Below are 15860 nucleotides of genomic sequence, written 5' to 3' on the forward strand. Positions count from 1 at the left end.
TCTAAAAAAAAAAAAAAAAAAAAAAAAAAAAGAAGGAGTTTAGGTGTGGTGACTCAGGCCTGTGATTCCCAGAACTTTGGGAGGCCAAGGTAGGAGGATCGCTTGAGCCCTGAAGTTCAAGATCAGCCTGGGCAACATAGCGAGATCTTGTCTCTACAAAAAATACAAAAAAAAAAAAATCAGTCAGGTATGTTGGTGTGCACCTATAGTCCGAGCTACTTAGGAGGCTGTGGTGGGAAAATCACTTGAGCTCAGGAGGTCGAGGCTGCAGTGAGCCAAGATCACGCCACTGCACTCCAGCCTAGGTGACAGAGCAAAACCCTTTGTCAAAAAAAAAAAGAAAATAAAAGAAGAAAACTTTAAGAAGGAGGATATACTCTTTCTGTCTCTTGTTCCTTGGCAAGGTGATATTGAATTGCTCAAAGATATCCCTGAGAGGACCCAAGGCCTCGATGGAGGATGTGTTAAGCATTCTCTCAGGTCCTTTGTAACAGACTAGGATTTTATGACTTTGATTCCTAGTCAGCTCCACATAGGAAAGTTTAGGCCAATGACATGAACTGTAAGGGGTGTGTGGGCTGCGGTCTAGGGAGGGAAGGCAGGATCTCTAACCCATTGAGGCCGGTGATCAGGAAGTCCAGGTTGCCCAGGATCTTGGTGCAGTTCACAAATCCATCAATGTTGCTCGAGTCCACAGTCTGAAAGCGGCTCCCAGAGCCTGTCCCCTCACAGGCTGCAAACGTAAGAGAGGCTCAGTGGGGGTGTCTGCGCAGGCTCAGAGGAAAGGCTGTCTCTTCACAACTTCTTACCATCTCCTACCCACCTTTGGGACATAGTCCCCCACAAGGCTCACATATCTTCAGCCCGTTTTTATCTACTTCCATCTTGTCAGGAGGACAGGCCCTGACACAGGATGTTTGATCCACCACAAAGTTATCTACGGAAGAGAAGGAGGAGGATGCCATCAGAGAGGAGGGATGAACACTGCCCGCCACCAATGGAACCCTTGCTCTGGGCCTGGACTCCCTCCTGCTCTGCACTGGATTTGTCTCCACCTGCCACCCTAGGTTCCTTAAGTGCTGCCCTATAGATTCGAAAGTCTCCTCACTCTTTGTTGCTACCAGGAGCAGAAGTAAGGGTGATAGCTGAAGTCATGGGTGGACAGGACGTAGGGGTCACTCACTGGGGTGGTTAGATGATCATAACCATTCACCAATCTCCCTATTTACCACCCAACCAGATTCTTTTTGCCTCCCAAAAGTTTGTCTAAAATCTTGGATCTACTATTGTTGATGATTGTTCCTTCCCCTCAGACACTTACGGGGACAGCTGGCTACACAAACTCCTCCATACTGATACTTGGTGTGGGGATTGGGTTCCAGCTGGAAAGTTAGCTTGTTGTAGACAAGAGGCTGTGGACATCGAGGTACACAGGCTCCACTGTCATTGAAGTGCCGACAGGCCTGGGAAAAAAAGCAGGCTCATCAGCTTGCTGCTACATAGGTACCCCAACCTCCTCCCCAAAGGCCACATCCCAATTTCAGAAGGCAGACAATGGAAAGAGTACATACAAAGCAGTCTGTGTCCTGAGGGCCTGAGCAGCCCCCGGCACACTCATCATGGCAGCACTGGTTGGGGTTGGGCCCAAAGCAGTGACCATTACACTGAGGGGCACAGATGGTCTTGGTCACTACAGAAGGAGAGAAAGCAAGGCAGTTAGAGCTCCTGGGACTGAATTCTGAGGCCACTGCTCATGCCTCCCCCCAGTGTTGACCCAGGCTTGGAGAGGAAGGGATATGAAAGCGTATGAGTGAAGTTTTTGGAGGGAAGTTCAAACCCACATGTCTGGCAGTCTTCAGGTCCAGGACCCCAGCATCGCCCCTTGCAAACCTCATGACAGGGGGGACCTGGTTGGGAAGGAAGACAACACAAGGGGCCATCAGGGCTAAGAAAGGCTTGTATGAATCAACAGGGTATGATGTCAGCACACAGGCACCTCAATCCCGGGAAGCAAAAAGCCAGGGCTGTGTCCCTCCCTGCTCTTGGAGAGCAGGGCTGGGCTCAAATGAACCTGTCAACAAGGGGCGGGGCCACGCCTCCACACCACCCACTGGGCAGCTGAAGGGGAGGGACTGGGGCAAATGCCAACCTTAGCCCCAGTCCCAACCCAGGAACTTGGTTCCTCCTGGGCAAACTGAATATATGCATGTGAATGGTCAAGGGAAGGTGGGCTCCAAGGAGAGGGGAGCATATTCTAGTGCAACAAATAACAGATGTGGAGTCTAAATATCTGGCTTCCCTGCTTAGTACCCAGGAACCTTTGTGTTTTGTTTGTTTGTTTGCTTGAGACAGGGTCTCACTCTGTTGCCCAGGCTAGAGTACAATGGCACAATCACAGCTCATTGCAACTGCAGCCTCCTGGGCTCAAACAATCCTCTGCCTCAGCCTCCCGGGTAGCTGGGATTACAGTGTGTGCTAGGCACCACGTCTGTCTGTTTTTAAATTTTTTGTAGAGATAGGGTCTTGCTATGTTACCCAGGCTGGTCTCGAACTCCTGGGCTCAAGTGATCCTCCCACCTTGGCCTCCCAAAGGGCTGGGTTTACAGGCATGAGCCACCATGCTTGGCCTGCTCCTTTTCTTGAAACACCTCCTCTGTGGTTTGGATTCCAGGGGACTGGCATGGTCCTTCCTGGTGGGCTGCTGGGTCAGGGACTTGAGGTGTTTGTTCCATGGGGAGGCAAGTTCAGATCAGGAATGTTAGGATGATGGGAAGAAGGGAGTCACTCTGGTTTGGTGGGGTAGGGGAGCAGTCTTGATCACAGCCACTCACAGCTTCTGCCATTGTCCTTCACTACTATCTCAGCATCTCGGTCCCTCACGATGTCCCTCCAGTCAATTGTGTCCAAGTGACAAAGCTTATCATTCTTCTCAATATAAACACCCCCTGACAGAATCTCTGTGGTAGGGAAAGAAGTGACAGGGTTAAGGGCTGCAGCGGAACACCTCTTCCTTACTTTCCCACCCATCCAAAAGGACACCTGACACTCAGGAGTGGGAGAACAAGGAAGGCAGATAGATCCAATTAAATCCAAGCTGCAGAGAAGACTCGCTTTATAAGAGGAGGAGTCAGGCCAAAAGACACTCCTGCCTCTTTAGTCACCTGTCCAGATCCGGTTTAGCTAGTTGGGGAGGGAAAGGGAGAGAGGGAGAGAAGATCTCTGACTCAACACCCCCCAAACCCTGCCTGTATGTTTTCCAACTGACTGGGACAGGGAGAAGCAGAAGATGGACAGGTGGTATTTAACCCCTATATTCCCCCAGCTCATGGGGGTTTGGTTTAGGAAAGCAAAGGTAGGATTCCCAGGAAAGGAGGAACATCCAGGTATGCTGTACTTTGGATTTTATTTTATTTTTTTTTTGAGATAGAGTCTCACTGATACCCAGGCTGGAGTGCAGCGGTTCGATCTTGGCTCACTGCAACCTCTGCCTCCCGGGTTCAAGTGATTCCCCTACCTCAGCCTCCCAAGCAGCTGGGATTACAGGTGTGCACCACTATACCCAGCTAATTTTTTTTATGTGTGTATTTTTAGTAGAGACAGGGTTTTGCCATATTGGTCAGGCTGGTCTTGAACTCCTGATCTCAAGTGATCTGCCCTTCTTGGCCTCCCAAAGTACTGGGATTACCGGTGTGAGCCATTGTGCTCAGCCTCTGGTACACTGTACTTTGAAGTTAGAGAAATGGGTAGCAGATCCAGCTCTGACTCCAGCCCCACCAGGACACAGATTCCTTTCCCTGGAGCAGATGCCTCTAGCGCCCCCTACTGGGGGCCCTCTATTGCTTAGGGAGCAATGGACCTTTAGACCACAGTTGCTAAGGTGACGGGCACCTTGGAAGAGGCACTTAGAGTGAGCAATCTTGGGTCATCATCAAGGAGGTGCAAGTACAAGTCTTGGGCCGGCTGATGGGTGAGGCCATAAAGAACCATGGGGAACTGACCGGTGAGCTGAGTCAAGCGGAGCTGGCGCAGAGCATGGCTGGAATTGGTGTTGTAGTTCAACATGACGAAGATGGCAAACTTCCCATCGTAGACCTGGGTCCCCCGCACCACGCGGAGGTTGGACAATGGTAGTATAGAGAATTCATTCATGGCCACGAGGACATAGCCTGTCACTTCTCGAATCCACTGTGACAGAGCAGATTATGTCAATGAGAGGGACAACAGGGCAAAAAAAATTCAATCCCCCTCCCTCCCTTAGGCATAAAAGACTCTTTAATTCTTTTAAGTCTTCCTTCCTTCCTTTTTATTTTTATTTTTGTGTGCGCGTGAGCAGAGTCTTGCTCTGTCACCCAGGCTGGAGTGGAGTGGCACGATCTTGGCTCACTGCAGCATCAAACTCCTGGACTCAAGCGATCCTACCACCTCAGCCCTCTGAGTAGCTGGGACTACAGGTACGTGGTACCATGCCCGGATAATTTTTGTATTTTTGTAGAGACAGGGTTCGCCAAGTTGCCCAGGCTGGTCTTGAACTCTTGACCTCAAGTAATCTGCCCTCCTTGGCCTCCCAAAGTGCTGAGATTACAGGCATGAGCCACTGCACCCAGCCTTAACTCTTTCTAATTCCTATTTTGGAGTAGGGAGTAGACTGTGTCACACTACTATGTCACTTCTGGGAGTAAAGACAGGCAGCTTTCTCCTCGAAGCCCCTCATGCCAGGAGGGTCCCTTCCCCATCTTCCCAGATACCCTCTCGGTCCTCAGGTGTCTCTCTGCACTAGGCCCTGCTGACCTTGCACTATCACAGAACACCACCTGCCCCTGCCCCTGCCCCCTACATATCCTTGGCTACAACAATGAGACCATAGGCCCCAGATTACAGCCACTGTCCCCATAAATACGCGAGCTTGAATCTCAGGAACTCCTGAGTCTTAGGAAGGGTGAACTCCAGCAGAAGGTACCCCTGAAGAGAGAAGGAGGCTTCTGGGGGAGAATAAAGGGGAACGGGTTGAGTAAGGAGGGAGGGCCTGCTAACCTGCAGGAAGGAGAGGTCGGCATTGCGTCCCGTGAGCACAATCTCGAGGTTCCCCATCACCACCTCACACTTCTCGTAGAGCTTGTACAGTGTCTGGTATTGGTTCTCAGCATCACCGGTCACACTCAGCCCATTCAGAGTCCCAGGACACACTGTTCGAAGCAGAGGAACGAGTGGCTGAGGGCTGGACGCAAGTTCTCAGCCCGTCTGCCATCCCCCAAGATCACCCCCTTGGCTGCCCTCTTCCAGTTACACTAGACAGGATCAGAGGGCATTTGCCTTCAACCCTCCCACAAGTGACAGACAGAGGCTGGAGTGGCATGAGAGCCTTCTCTTCTCAGAATCCCCTCCCCATTCCATGAACAGGAAGGTGAAGATTTCCTTTTTCTATCTGGGATCCGTCTGTGCCTCTTTTGGGTACTACTTTGGGTACTAAGGGGTTAATTGAGAAAGAAGACAGAGAATTTGTTTCTCTCTCTAGAAAGGAGAAGTTAGGAAAGGGCCGTAACTTTGATTATCCTCCTCTCCCGCTCCAAGCAGGGCACTCACTTCTCTACCCCTCATCCTGCCTCTCTCTAGGTCCTGGAATAAATATCTCTTTGGGGCTAGTACACAGCCCCTATTGTGTCTACTGAGGGTGGGATGGGGGCAGAGGGTGGGGGCAGTGCCTGGGGCCACAGTCCAGCCCACAATGAGGCGATTCTATCCAGGAGGGGGGCTACCCCACCCTGTCCCTAGACACCCCGTCCTCAGCAGCACCCCCTCCACCCTCAAGCCTTGGGCTCAGACAAGTGACCTCACTAGAGGGGGGAGCTCTGGCAGTCGTCGGGGGGGGGGTCAATGGGAGCTTTGTCTTTAAAACTGGAAGATAAGGAGCTGGTTGCCTCCCCTCCTTTAAACTCTGGCTTTCCTTCTTACTCTCTCCCCCATCCCAACACACTCCAGCAACCTCGGCATCACTTTCCAGCCCTAGAGTATTTTTCAGCAAATACAGAGAAGCCTGGAGAGAAACAGTAGCAGATGTCCCACACTGAGCCTCCACCCAATTTCATTGTTAGAAGAGACTCATGAAAAAGGCTTTTACCAAGGCAGTCCGCACCCCCACTAAGCGAGAGCCTAGACTAGAGGCACGTGAGGCGTGTCAGCCTTGAGAGTTCACTCTTCTTTGCAAATGTGGTGGACAATGGGCTATGGGAAATCCTGGATTCTGAAGCCCTACCCCAGTCTCTTTCTTCTGGCTCAGTGAAAGACCATGTGTGTGGGGTGGGGAATAGCGGGTAGATACCACCTGTTCCAACCACACTTCCCTGAGGCGGTGGTAGCTCAGTGGGAATGCAGGGAGGGAGACTGGTGAGGCCTCAATCCCTACTATAACATACACCCCTAGTCTGACCTCTTGACCTCCTTATCACTCCCCATGAAGGCTGGCTAGTCCCACCAAAGAGAGCTAGTTCCAGAGGAGCGGGGAACTCCTTGGTCCTTGGGTTGAAATGAAAGAGACTGGGAAGGTTAGTCGTTTCTGGACAGCCCCACCCCAACCCCCTTCCTGGCAGGACACCCCCTTTCCCAAGTTATGGTGCCAACCCTTCTTCCCAGATAAGGAGGAGCCAAGCTTTCTTCACAAGGAAGTAGTAGAGCGGGCACACACATACTCACACAACACACACACGAACACAACACACACACGCACACAACACACACACGAACGCAACACACACACGCACACAACACACACACGAACACATACACATCGGTCCTGCTGGCCCAGAAACCTAAAGTTGGGTTTCCTTGCAGGTAGTGTTTCAGGTGGCCCTATCTATCCCACGTGCCCATAAGTGTTTGTGCAGATTTTGTGTCTGTGCTTGGAAGGCTACAGTGTCAGAGGTAGTCCAGTTCCCCCGCTACCTTAAGGGTAAAGTCCACGTTACACAGACAGGGAGCAAAGGGCCTGGGCAATAAGGGAGCACAAACAACATCTCTGGGGAGGAGGCAGGCAGGCTGGGGAGCAGGGCAGGGGAGGGAATCATAAAAATCCCTGCGGTACCCAGGGACTGGGAGCATAGGGAGGGGCAGTGTCACAGGCCCTCCTTTGGTAGAGAGCACTGGGGGTGGGTCAGAGCCAGAATCTCCAGCCCCTCCTCAAGCAGAGGCCTCCCCTCCAGCATCCCCCACCCCCATCACAGCCAGGACAAAGGGGCTATAGAAGGACTGAGACAGGGCCGGATGCCCAGAGGCTGCAGGACCCAGATAAAGGGTAAAGAGACCCAACCATGCCTGCCTCCTGCCTCCCCAGGGAGGGTGGCCAGAATCTAGTACTCCTGGGTTTCTGGGTGAAGATTGCAGGGTCTGGATGGGACAGTTATACAGTCACTCCACTGCGCCCTCCCACACCAGTCCTCAGACCACCCCCCTCCACCAGCTGGGAGTGTTCACATCTCAAAATCCCAGACTCTAAATTTAGGCCCAGCAACTGTGGGGGAAGCACAGGTGGTTTCTTCCACTCCCACACTGAGGAAGGGGCCCTGGCTGTGCCAAACCCCAAGCTGGGATCTGGGGGGAGGGGAGGAGAGCCACCATCGATCCTCAGGTGTCCAGGGTCCCAGAGACACCCCAAAGGAGTGGGCTCAGATAGCATGGGAGTAGGGGGAGGACTAGAGAAGAGCAATCCAGGGGTCTGTCTAGGGTCCTAGAGACAGTGTCAGACAATAAACAAAATGGGGACAGGGGGCACACAAGCTGGGCCCAAGAAGGACTCCCCAAGGTAGGAGGCCTAAAAAGTAGCAGAGGTGCCCTCTTGGTCCTCAGGTTGGGGAGAGAAAAGACAAGAGGCTGGGCATCCTCGCCCCTACAGCTCCTGGCCTAGGGCCTTGTATATAGTAGATGCTCAATAAATATGAGTTGTGTTGACCTGGGTCTTGACAAAGAGATGTTGCTCAAGCTCTACTATTTTGAGGAAAGCAGGCGCCAGCCTCTGCTGGGCCTCCCGCCTGATGTCACCTGAACTTGGCCCTCTGGTTAATCTCAGACCTCCCCAGGGCAGGCTCACTCACGGAAGAGGAGGTGCCGCTCCTGTTTTTCCAACACCAGAGAATAACAACCCCCTCCAACCTTGTGTAGCTCCGCCCTGTCGGCAAAACAACGAAACTAGGGGTGGCTGAAATCGGCGCGAGGTAGGGGGTAGGAAGCTGGAGAGCAAACCGAGACCCTTCCGCCAAGGTCCCCACCTCCAAGCACCTCCTGTTTACAGAATGAAGGTCCCCGCTCCGCTCCCTGCAGGGCCCCTTATAAGTGTGAACTACTGTTTTGGCCTCAGCATCTTCTGGGGAGACCAATTAGAGGATCGGCGACGCTCTGGGGAAGCGGGGCGTGAGGGTCCAGGAATGTCGCCCTCGGCCGGAACACGCCGATAACCCGAGCCCGACCGCCCCACTCCCAGGTGGTCCCGGCGGACCCGGCGCAGCACCCACACCCCGCGCCGCCTGGGACCCTGCCCCTGCCCCTGCCCTCGGAGACTGCGCGCACTGGGTTCGGGCTCCCAGGTGCGGAGCCCGCCGGTGCTCCCGCGCCGCTTACCTGCCTGAGAGTTGCCCACCTCTGAGCCCCGGGCCAGGCTGAAAAGCAAGCCCAGCACCTGCAGAGCGCCGTTCGCTCTCATGACTGCGGCAGAGGGTGAAGGGAGCCCAGCCCAGTCCGGCCCGGGGGTCCCTAGACTAAGACATCGAGGGGAGAGCCACCTGAGCCGCCAGCGAACTGGTGGCGGCTGCGGCGGCGGCAGCGGAGTTTACAAATTGCAATCGGAGCCGGAGCCGGAGTCCGGGGCGGGATGGCAGGGGAGGGGTGTGTGTGTGTGTGAGAGAGGAAGGAGGAACGCAGAGGGAAGGGGGTGAGTCACGGCCGCGCCCCCTCCCGCGCGAGGCTGGAGTAGGGATTGCGGAGCCTCTGACCGCCCGCCCGGAGCGCGCCGCGCCACGCCCCGCGGTCCCGCAACTTGGCGGAGCAGATCGAGGATGGGGCTCGCCCTAATTTTTCTGCAGGAGCTGGGCCAAGGGGAGGTCGAGATTCCAAAAAGCCCCCAGATCCAGGGAAGGGTAATGAATGAGGGTGGGGAAAGCGCTCCGAAGCCCTGCCCCCTGAAAGTTGGCCTCGCCCATTAACCAAATTACTCAACTCCCCTAGCCGGTTGGTTCACTTGGTGGATTTTCTCTCTGAATGTGAATATTTCTTTCTGTGTGTTTTTGAGGGGGAGGGTGTTTTTTGCCTCACGTCTGGGCCACCTCAGTTTCTCCCAGACTCGAAACCCCATAACTCATCCACCCAGCCCAGGAACCCGAGCCACAGAGGCCGCGTGAAATTGCACTGTCTCCGGCCGCTTCCTCCTCCAGACCCGGCGCCGGCCGGGCCTCTCCCGGGGATTTGGATGGGGGGCGGGGGCGGTTTCCAGCCTGGGAACAGACCCCGGAGCCCGCCTTTCCACTTCTACCCCGGGAGGGGCTCTCGCACCTGTCGCCGTCCCCTCTGCTGCCCCCCACGGCCGCCTGGGAGAACAGCTGCCTCCCCTTCCACACTGGAGTCTGGCGGCGGCGCCGTCCGAGCGGCCGCAGTTCCCGCCGCTCTTCTGGGGACCCAGATAGGCTCACACCGTCCCAGGTGCCTTCCAAGTCCAGGCTCGCGCAGGAAAGGGGGTGGGACGCGGAGAGGACACTGGAGACTGCGTTCACGAGTGGCGTGGACCCCTGGAACCTCCCGCATCAGCTGCCCGGACCTGGTCAGAGGCGGTCGGGCTCGCTGAGGGTTGCTGCCGAAAGCCCTGGTAGCCCCGGGACGGATCGGACCCGCGCCTCCTGGTGCCCGACACGTGGCGGCAGTGGAGTCTCACACGGCCTTGCTTTTCAGATCCCTTAAATTGGTATTCGGGATCTCGCACAGAGAGCCTAATTATTTTCCCCAGAACTTCAAGCCTGAAGACTTCGAGAACAGTTGATAAAGAAAAAATTTACCCCTCAGGCTACCGGCTAACATTCCTTAAACATGCTTCCTGTTGGTATGCAACCTAGAGGGCCTGTTCTCTGTTGGGGAATCTGTGCTTTGAGGAGCTTGGCTTTCCCCAGACCACATGTATGGCAGTCATAATAATAATAGCAACAACAAAACCACTAACATATACAGGTATTTCCAAATATCATTTCATTTACAAAGTATGTCCTCAAACTTAGTGCCATAGAGAATGTGTCACTTAACATAAAACTATGTGATCTGACCCGGGTGCGGTGGTTCACGCCTGTAATCCTAGCAATTTGGGAGGCCGAGGCGGGCAATCACGAGGTCATAAGATCGAGACCATCCTGGCCAACATGGTGGTACCCTGTCTCTACTAAAATACAAAAAATTAGCTGGGTGTGGTGGTGCGCGCCTATAATCCCAGCTACTCAGAAGGCTGAGGCAGGGGAATCGCTTGAACCCGGGAGGCGGATATTGCAGTGAGCCAAGATTGTGCTACTGCCCTCCAGCCTGGCGACAGAGTGGGACTCTGTCTCAAAATAATAAATAAATAAATAAATAAATAAGGCCGGGCACCGTGGCTCACGCCTGTAATCCCAGCATTTTGAAAGGCCAAGGTGGGCGGATCACCTGAGGTCGGGAGTTCAAGACCAGCCTGACCAACACGGAGAAACCCCGTCTCTACTAATAATACAAAATTAGCCGGGTGTAGTGGCTCATGCCTGTAATCCCACCTGCTCGGGAGGCTGAGGTAGGAGAATTGCTTGAACCCGGAAGGTGGAGGTTTCCATGAGCCAAGATCGTGCAATTGCACTCCAGCTTGGGCAAAAACAGTGAAACTCCCTCTCAAAAAATAAAAAAAGAAGAAGGAAGGAAAGAAAGAAAGAAAGACAGACAGACAAAGAAAGAAAGAAATTGCAATATAACTCTCCATTTTACAGAACTGGAAACGTGTGACTTCTCCAAGGTCATCCACCTGTTGATACTGGTTGAGGTGATTGGGAAGTGGCGCTCAGACTTTTACCTAGGATTTCTTATTTCTTTTTCTTTTCTCTCTTTCTTTCTTTCCTTTTTCTTTTTTTTTCAGACAGAGTTTCACTCTTGTTGCCCAGGCTGGAGTGCAATGGAGCGATCTGGGCTCGCTGCAACGTCTGCCTCCTGGGTTCAAGCGATTCACCTGCCTCAGCCTCCCGAGTAGCTGGGATTACAGGCATGCGCCACCATGCCTGGCTAATGTTTTGTATTCTTAGTAGAGACGAGGTTTCTCCATGATGGTCAGGTGGGTCTTGAACTCCCGACCTCAGGTAATCTGCCCGCCTTGGCCTCCCAAAGTGCTGAGATTACAGGCATGAGCCACTGCGCTGACCTAACCCTCATATTTTTTGTAGAGATGTAGTTTCACCATCTTGTCCAGGCTTGTTGCTTTTTTTCTGAGACAGAGTCTCCCTCTCTCACCTAGGCTGGAGCGCAGTGGTGCAATCTTGGCTCACTGCAACCTCTGCCTCCCAGGTTCAAGTGATTCTCCTGCTTCAGCCTCTCAAGTAGCTGGGACTATAGGCACGTGCCACTGCCTGGCTAATTTTTTGTATTTTTAGTAGAGGCAGGGTTTCACCGTGTTAGCCAGGATGGTCTTGATCTCCTGACCTCTTGATCCACCTGCCTCAGCCTCCCAAAGTGCTGGGATTACAGGTGTGAGCCACTGCCTGGTGCTTGTTCTTAACTGCTGTAAGATGTTCTATTTTGTGGATCCCTACACTTTATTTCTTTGTTATGCCAGTGACAAACCCTTAGACTGCCTGCAACTTCCTGCTGCCACAAGCAGTGCTGCAATAAATATGCTCCTACATGTCTCCATTGGTTGCAGTATAATTTCTTGTACATACAGAGTTCTACACTCTCTGGAATGTCTGTACTCTCCCACCACCAATAGTGGGATTTCTACACCTCAACTTTCTTGCCAATACTTGACATCATTGAAGTTTCCAATTTTCCAGCCACATGGGAGGCTGAGGCATGAGAATCACTTGAACCCGGAGGTGGAGGTTGCAGTGAGCCGAGATCATGCCGCTGCACTTCAGCCTGGGCAGCAGAGAAAGAGTGTCTCAAAATAAACAAATAAATAATAAAATAAAATAGGCTGGGTGTGATGGCTCACACCTGTAATCCCAGTACTTTGGAAGGCTGAGACAGGTGGATCATCTGAGGTCAGGAGTTCAAGACCAGCCTGGCAAACATGGTTAAATCCCATCTCTACTAAAAATACAAAAATTAGCTGGGTGTGGCGGTGCATGCCTATAATCCCAACTACTTGGAAGGCTGAGGCAGGAGAATCACTTGAACCTGGGAGGCAGAAGTTGCAGTGAGCTGAGATCGTGCCATTGCACTCCAGTTTGGGCAACAGTGTGAGACTCCATCTCAAACACACAAAAAAAGGTATCTCATGGCATGTTTAATTACTAATATGTTTGAGCATCTGCTCACATTTTTTCTTACTTTTGGTTTTTCTCTTTTATGCATTACCCATTTATTTTTCTTTGCCCACTTTTCTATAGAGTTTCTCATATTTTCTATATTGATTTGCAATAGTTTATTAAATAGTTCAGATATTAGTCCTTCTTTGATATTAGGCATTGTAAATATCTCCAATCTTTTATCATTAACTCAGTCAATAATATTGTTTATTGCACAGATTTTTTTTTTTTAAAGACAGGGTTTTACCATGTTGGTCAGGCTGGTCTAGAACTCCTGACCTCATGATCCACCCCCCTCGGCCTCCCAAAGTTCTGGGATTACAGGCATGAGCCGCCACGCCTGGCAGAAATTCTTTTTTAGCCTGGGCAACATGGTGAAACCCTGTCTCCACCAAAAATACAAAAAATTAGCCTGGCGTGGTGGTGTGCGCCTATGGTCCCCATTACTCAGGAGGCTGAGGCTGGGAGGACAGCTTGAGCTGGGAGGCAGAGGCTTCAGTGAACCTGACACAGCACTCCACCCTGGGTGACAGAGTGAGACTTCGTTTCCAAAAAAAAAAAAAAAAAAGAAAGAAAAGAAAAACAGTACTGAAATTGGAATTATCTACATAGCTCTCTTAGAAACTGATACATCATACATAAACAGAATGTGTGTGGAAAGAAATGAAAAGAAAAAAAAGAAAATGGCAGGCCCGGTGGCTCATGTCTGTAGGCTCCCAGAATTTTGGGAGGATGAGGCAGGTGGATCACGGGGTCAGGAGTTCGAGACCAGCCTGGTCAATATGGTGAAATCCTGTCTCTACTAAAAAAATACAAAAATTAGCTGGGTGTAGTGGTGCACGCCTGTAGTTACAGCTCCTCAGGAGGCTGAGGCAGGAGAATCGCTTGAATCCGGGAGGCAGCGGTTGCAGTGAGCTGATATCGTGCCGCTGGACTTCAGCCTGGGTGACAGAGTGAGACTCCATCTCAAAAAAAAAAAAAAGAAAAGAAACAACTGTAAAAATATACTACTTTTTTTTTTTTAAGGCAGGATCTCATTCTTTTGCCCAGACTGGAGTGCAGTGGTGGCACAATCATGGCTCACTGCAGCCTTGACTTCCTGAACTCAAGTGATCCTCCCATATCAGCCTCCTGAGTAGCTGGGACCACAGGTGGGCACCACCACACCCAGCTAATTTTTCTTTATGTGAGTGTGTGTGTGTGTGTGTGTGTGTGTGTGTGTGTTTTTCCATCTCCCTGGTTCAAACGATTTTCCTGCCTCAGTCTCCAAAGTAGCTGGAATTATAGGTGCCCACCACCACACCCAGCTAATTTTTTTTTTTTTTTGAGATGTAGTCTTGCTCTGTCACCCAGGCTGGAGTGCAGTGGGGTGATCTCAGCACACTGCAACCTGCAACATCTGCCTCCCAGGTTCGAGCGATTCTCCTGTCGCAGACTCCCGAGTAGCTGGGATTATAGGTGCACACCGACATGCTCGGCTAATTTTCTATGTTTTAGTAGAGATGGGGTTTCACCGTGTTGCCCAGGCTGGTCTCGAACTCCTGAGCTCAGGCAATCCACCTGCCTTAGCCTCCCAAAGTACCAGGACTACAGGTGTGAGCCAGCAAGCCTGGCCATTTTTTTGTATTTTTAATAGAAATGGGGTTTCAGCCGGGCGCGGTGGCTCAAGCCTGTAATCCCAGCACTTTGGGAGGCTGAGGCGGGTGGATCACGAGGTCAAGAGATCGAGACCATCCTGGTCAACATGGTGAAACCCCGTCTCTACTAAAAATACAAAAAACATTAGCTGGGCATGGTGGCGCGTGCCTGTAATCCCAGCTACTCAGGAGGCTGAGGCAGGAGAATTGCCTGAACCCGGGAGGCGGAGGTTGCAGTGAACCGAGATCGCGCCATTGCACTCCAGCCTGGGTAACAAGAGTGAAACTCCGTCTCAAAAAAAAAAAAAAAAAAAAAGAAATGGGGTTTCACCATGTTGGCTAAACTGGTCTTGAACTCCTGAAGTCAGGTGATCTGCCCGTCTCAGCCTCCCAAAGTGCTGGGATTACAGGCGCGAGCCACTGCACCCGGCCGAGGTCCTCAGTTTGAGACCAGCCTGGCCAACATGGTGAAACCCTGTCTGTACTAAAAATACAAAAACTAGCCAGGCATGGTGGTGCATGCCTGTAATTCCAGCTACTCAGGCTGAGGCAGGAGAATCATCTGAACACAGGTAGTGGAGGTTGCTGTGAGCTGAGATTATGCCACTGCCTTTCAACCTGGGCGACAGACCTAGACTTCGTCTCAAAAAACAAACAGGCCAGGCACAGTGGCTCATGCCTGTAATCCCAGCACTTTGGGAGGCCGAGGTGGGCAGATTGTTTAAGGTCAGGAGTTTGCAACCAGCCTGACTAACATGGTGAAACCTGGTCTGTAGCAAAAATACAAAAACATTAGCTGGGCGAGGTGGTGCATGCCTATAATCCCTGCTGCTCAGGAGGCTGAGGCAGGAGAATCGCTTGAACCCAGGAGGCAGAGGTTGCAGTAAGTGGAGATTGCACCACTGCACCCCACAGTTCAAGAGTTCATCTCAAAAAAAAAATCTCATCTTTTGGGTTGTTTTTGTCTGGTAAAGCTTGCCCCTTGATCACAGAGTTTCCATAGAAGCCAATTCTAAAGTGGAAACTAGAGTGTGGGAAGCTTATGAGTAAGTGCACTTGGTATCAATACTCCTAGGAAAGAAAGCGGGAAGCAGGACTGGACAGAAGGAGAAGTTTGGCTGCAGAGTAGGCACTGGACCAGCAGCCAGGCATGGTGGTGCGGACCTGTGGTCCCAGCTACTCCAGAGGCTAAGTAGGAGGATAGCTTGATCCCAGAAGTTTGAAGCTGCAGTGAGCTGTGATCATGCCAGGCACTCCAGCCTGGGTGACAAAGTGAGACCCTGTATCAAAAACAAACAAACAAACAAACAAAAAAACTAAGTTCGATGGCTCAGACCTATAATCCCAGCAGTTTGGGAGACCAAGCGGGTAAATCACTTGAGGGCAGGAGTTTGAGACCAGCCTGGCCAACATGGTGAAGCTTTGTCGCCACTAAAAATACAAAAATTAGCTAGGTGTGGTGGCACACACCTGTGATCCCAGCTACTCAGGAGGCCGAGGCAGAAGAATCACTTGAACCCGGGAGGTGGAAGTTGCAGTAAGCCAAGATTGCACCACTGTACTCCAGCCTGGGAAACAGAGCGAGACTTCGTCTCCGCCCCCCACCCCCAAAAAAAGACTTCAGCTAATCCCGAAAAGAACTCTGAATTATAGTGTATTAATATCCCACCTTCTGGAGGGCAAGTGTCTTTTTTGGCTTTTTTTTTTTTTTTTTTTTTTTTTT

At 51.8% G+C, this 15860-nt stretch overlaps 1 protein-coding gene across 1 annotated transcript in view; it reads right to left on the reverse strand.

The window, feature by feature from the left end:
• The window catches only part of ERBB3 (erb-b2 receptor tyrosine kinase 3), a 23890-nt gene extending 14767 nt beyond the window's left edge, over window positions 1-9123 (reverse strand). The window contains exons 1-9 of the mRNA XM_032291078.1: window positions 8605-9123; window positions 5032-5183; window positions 3999-4185; window positions 2832-2957; window positions 1842-1907; window positions 1572-1690; window positions 1322-1463; window positions 824-937; window positions 613-733 (exon numbers count right to left, since the gene is read on the reverse strand). Of these exons, the coding sequence (XP_032146969.1) occupies window positions 613-733; window positions 824-937; window positions 1322-1463; window positions 1572-1690; window positions 1842-1907; window positions 2832-2957; window positions 3999-4185; window positions 5032-5183; window positions 8605-8686 (1109 nt within the window). The 5' untranslated portion in view covers window positions 8687-9123. The remainder of the gene's footprint in view (window positions 1-612; window positions 734-823; window positions 938-1321; window positions 1464-1571; window positions 1691-1841; window positions 1908-2831; window positions 2958-3998; window positions 4186-5031; window positions 5184-8604) is intronic.
• Window positions 9124-15860: the final 6737 nt, after the last annotated feature.

The sequence above is a fragment of the Sapajus apella genome, unplaced genomic scaffold (genome assembly GCF_009761245.1).
Source record: "Sapajus apella isolate SASKATOON/1434 unplaced genomic scaffold, GSC_monkey_1.0 scaffold2, whole genome shotgun sequence".
Taxonomy (NCBI): Eukaryota; Metazoa; Chordata; class Mammalia; order Primates; family Cebidae; genus Sapajus; species Sapajus apella.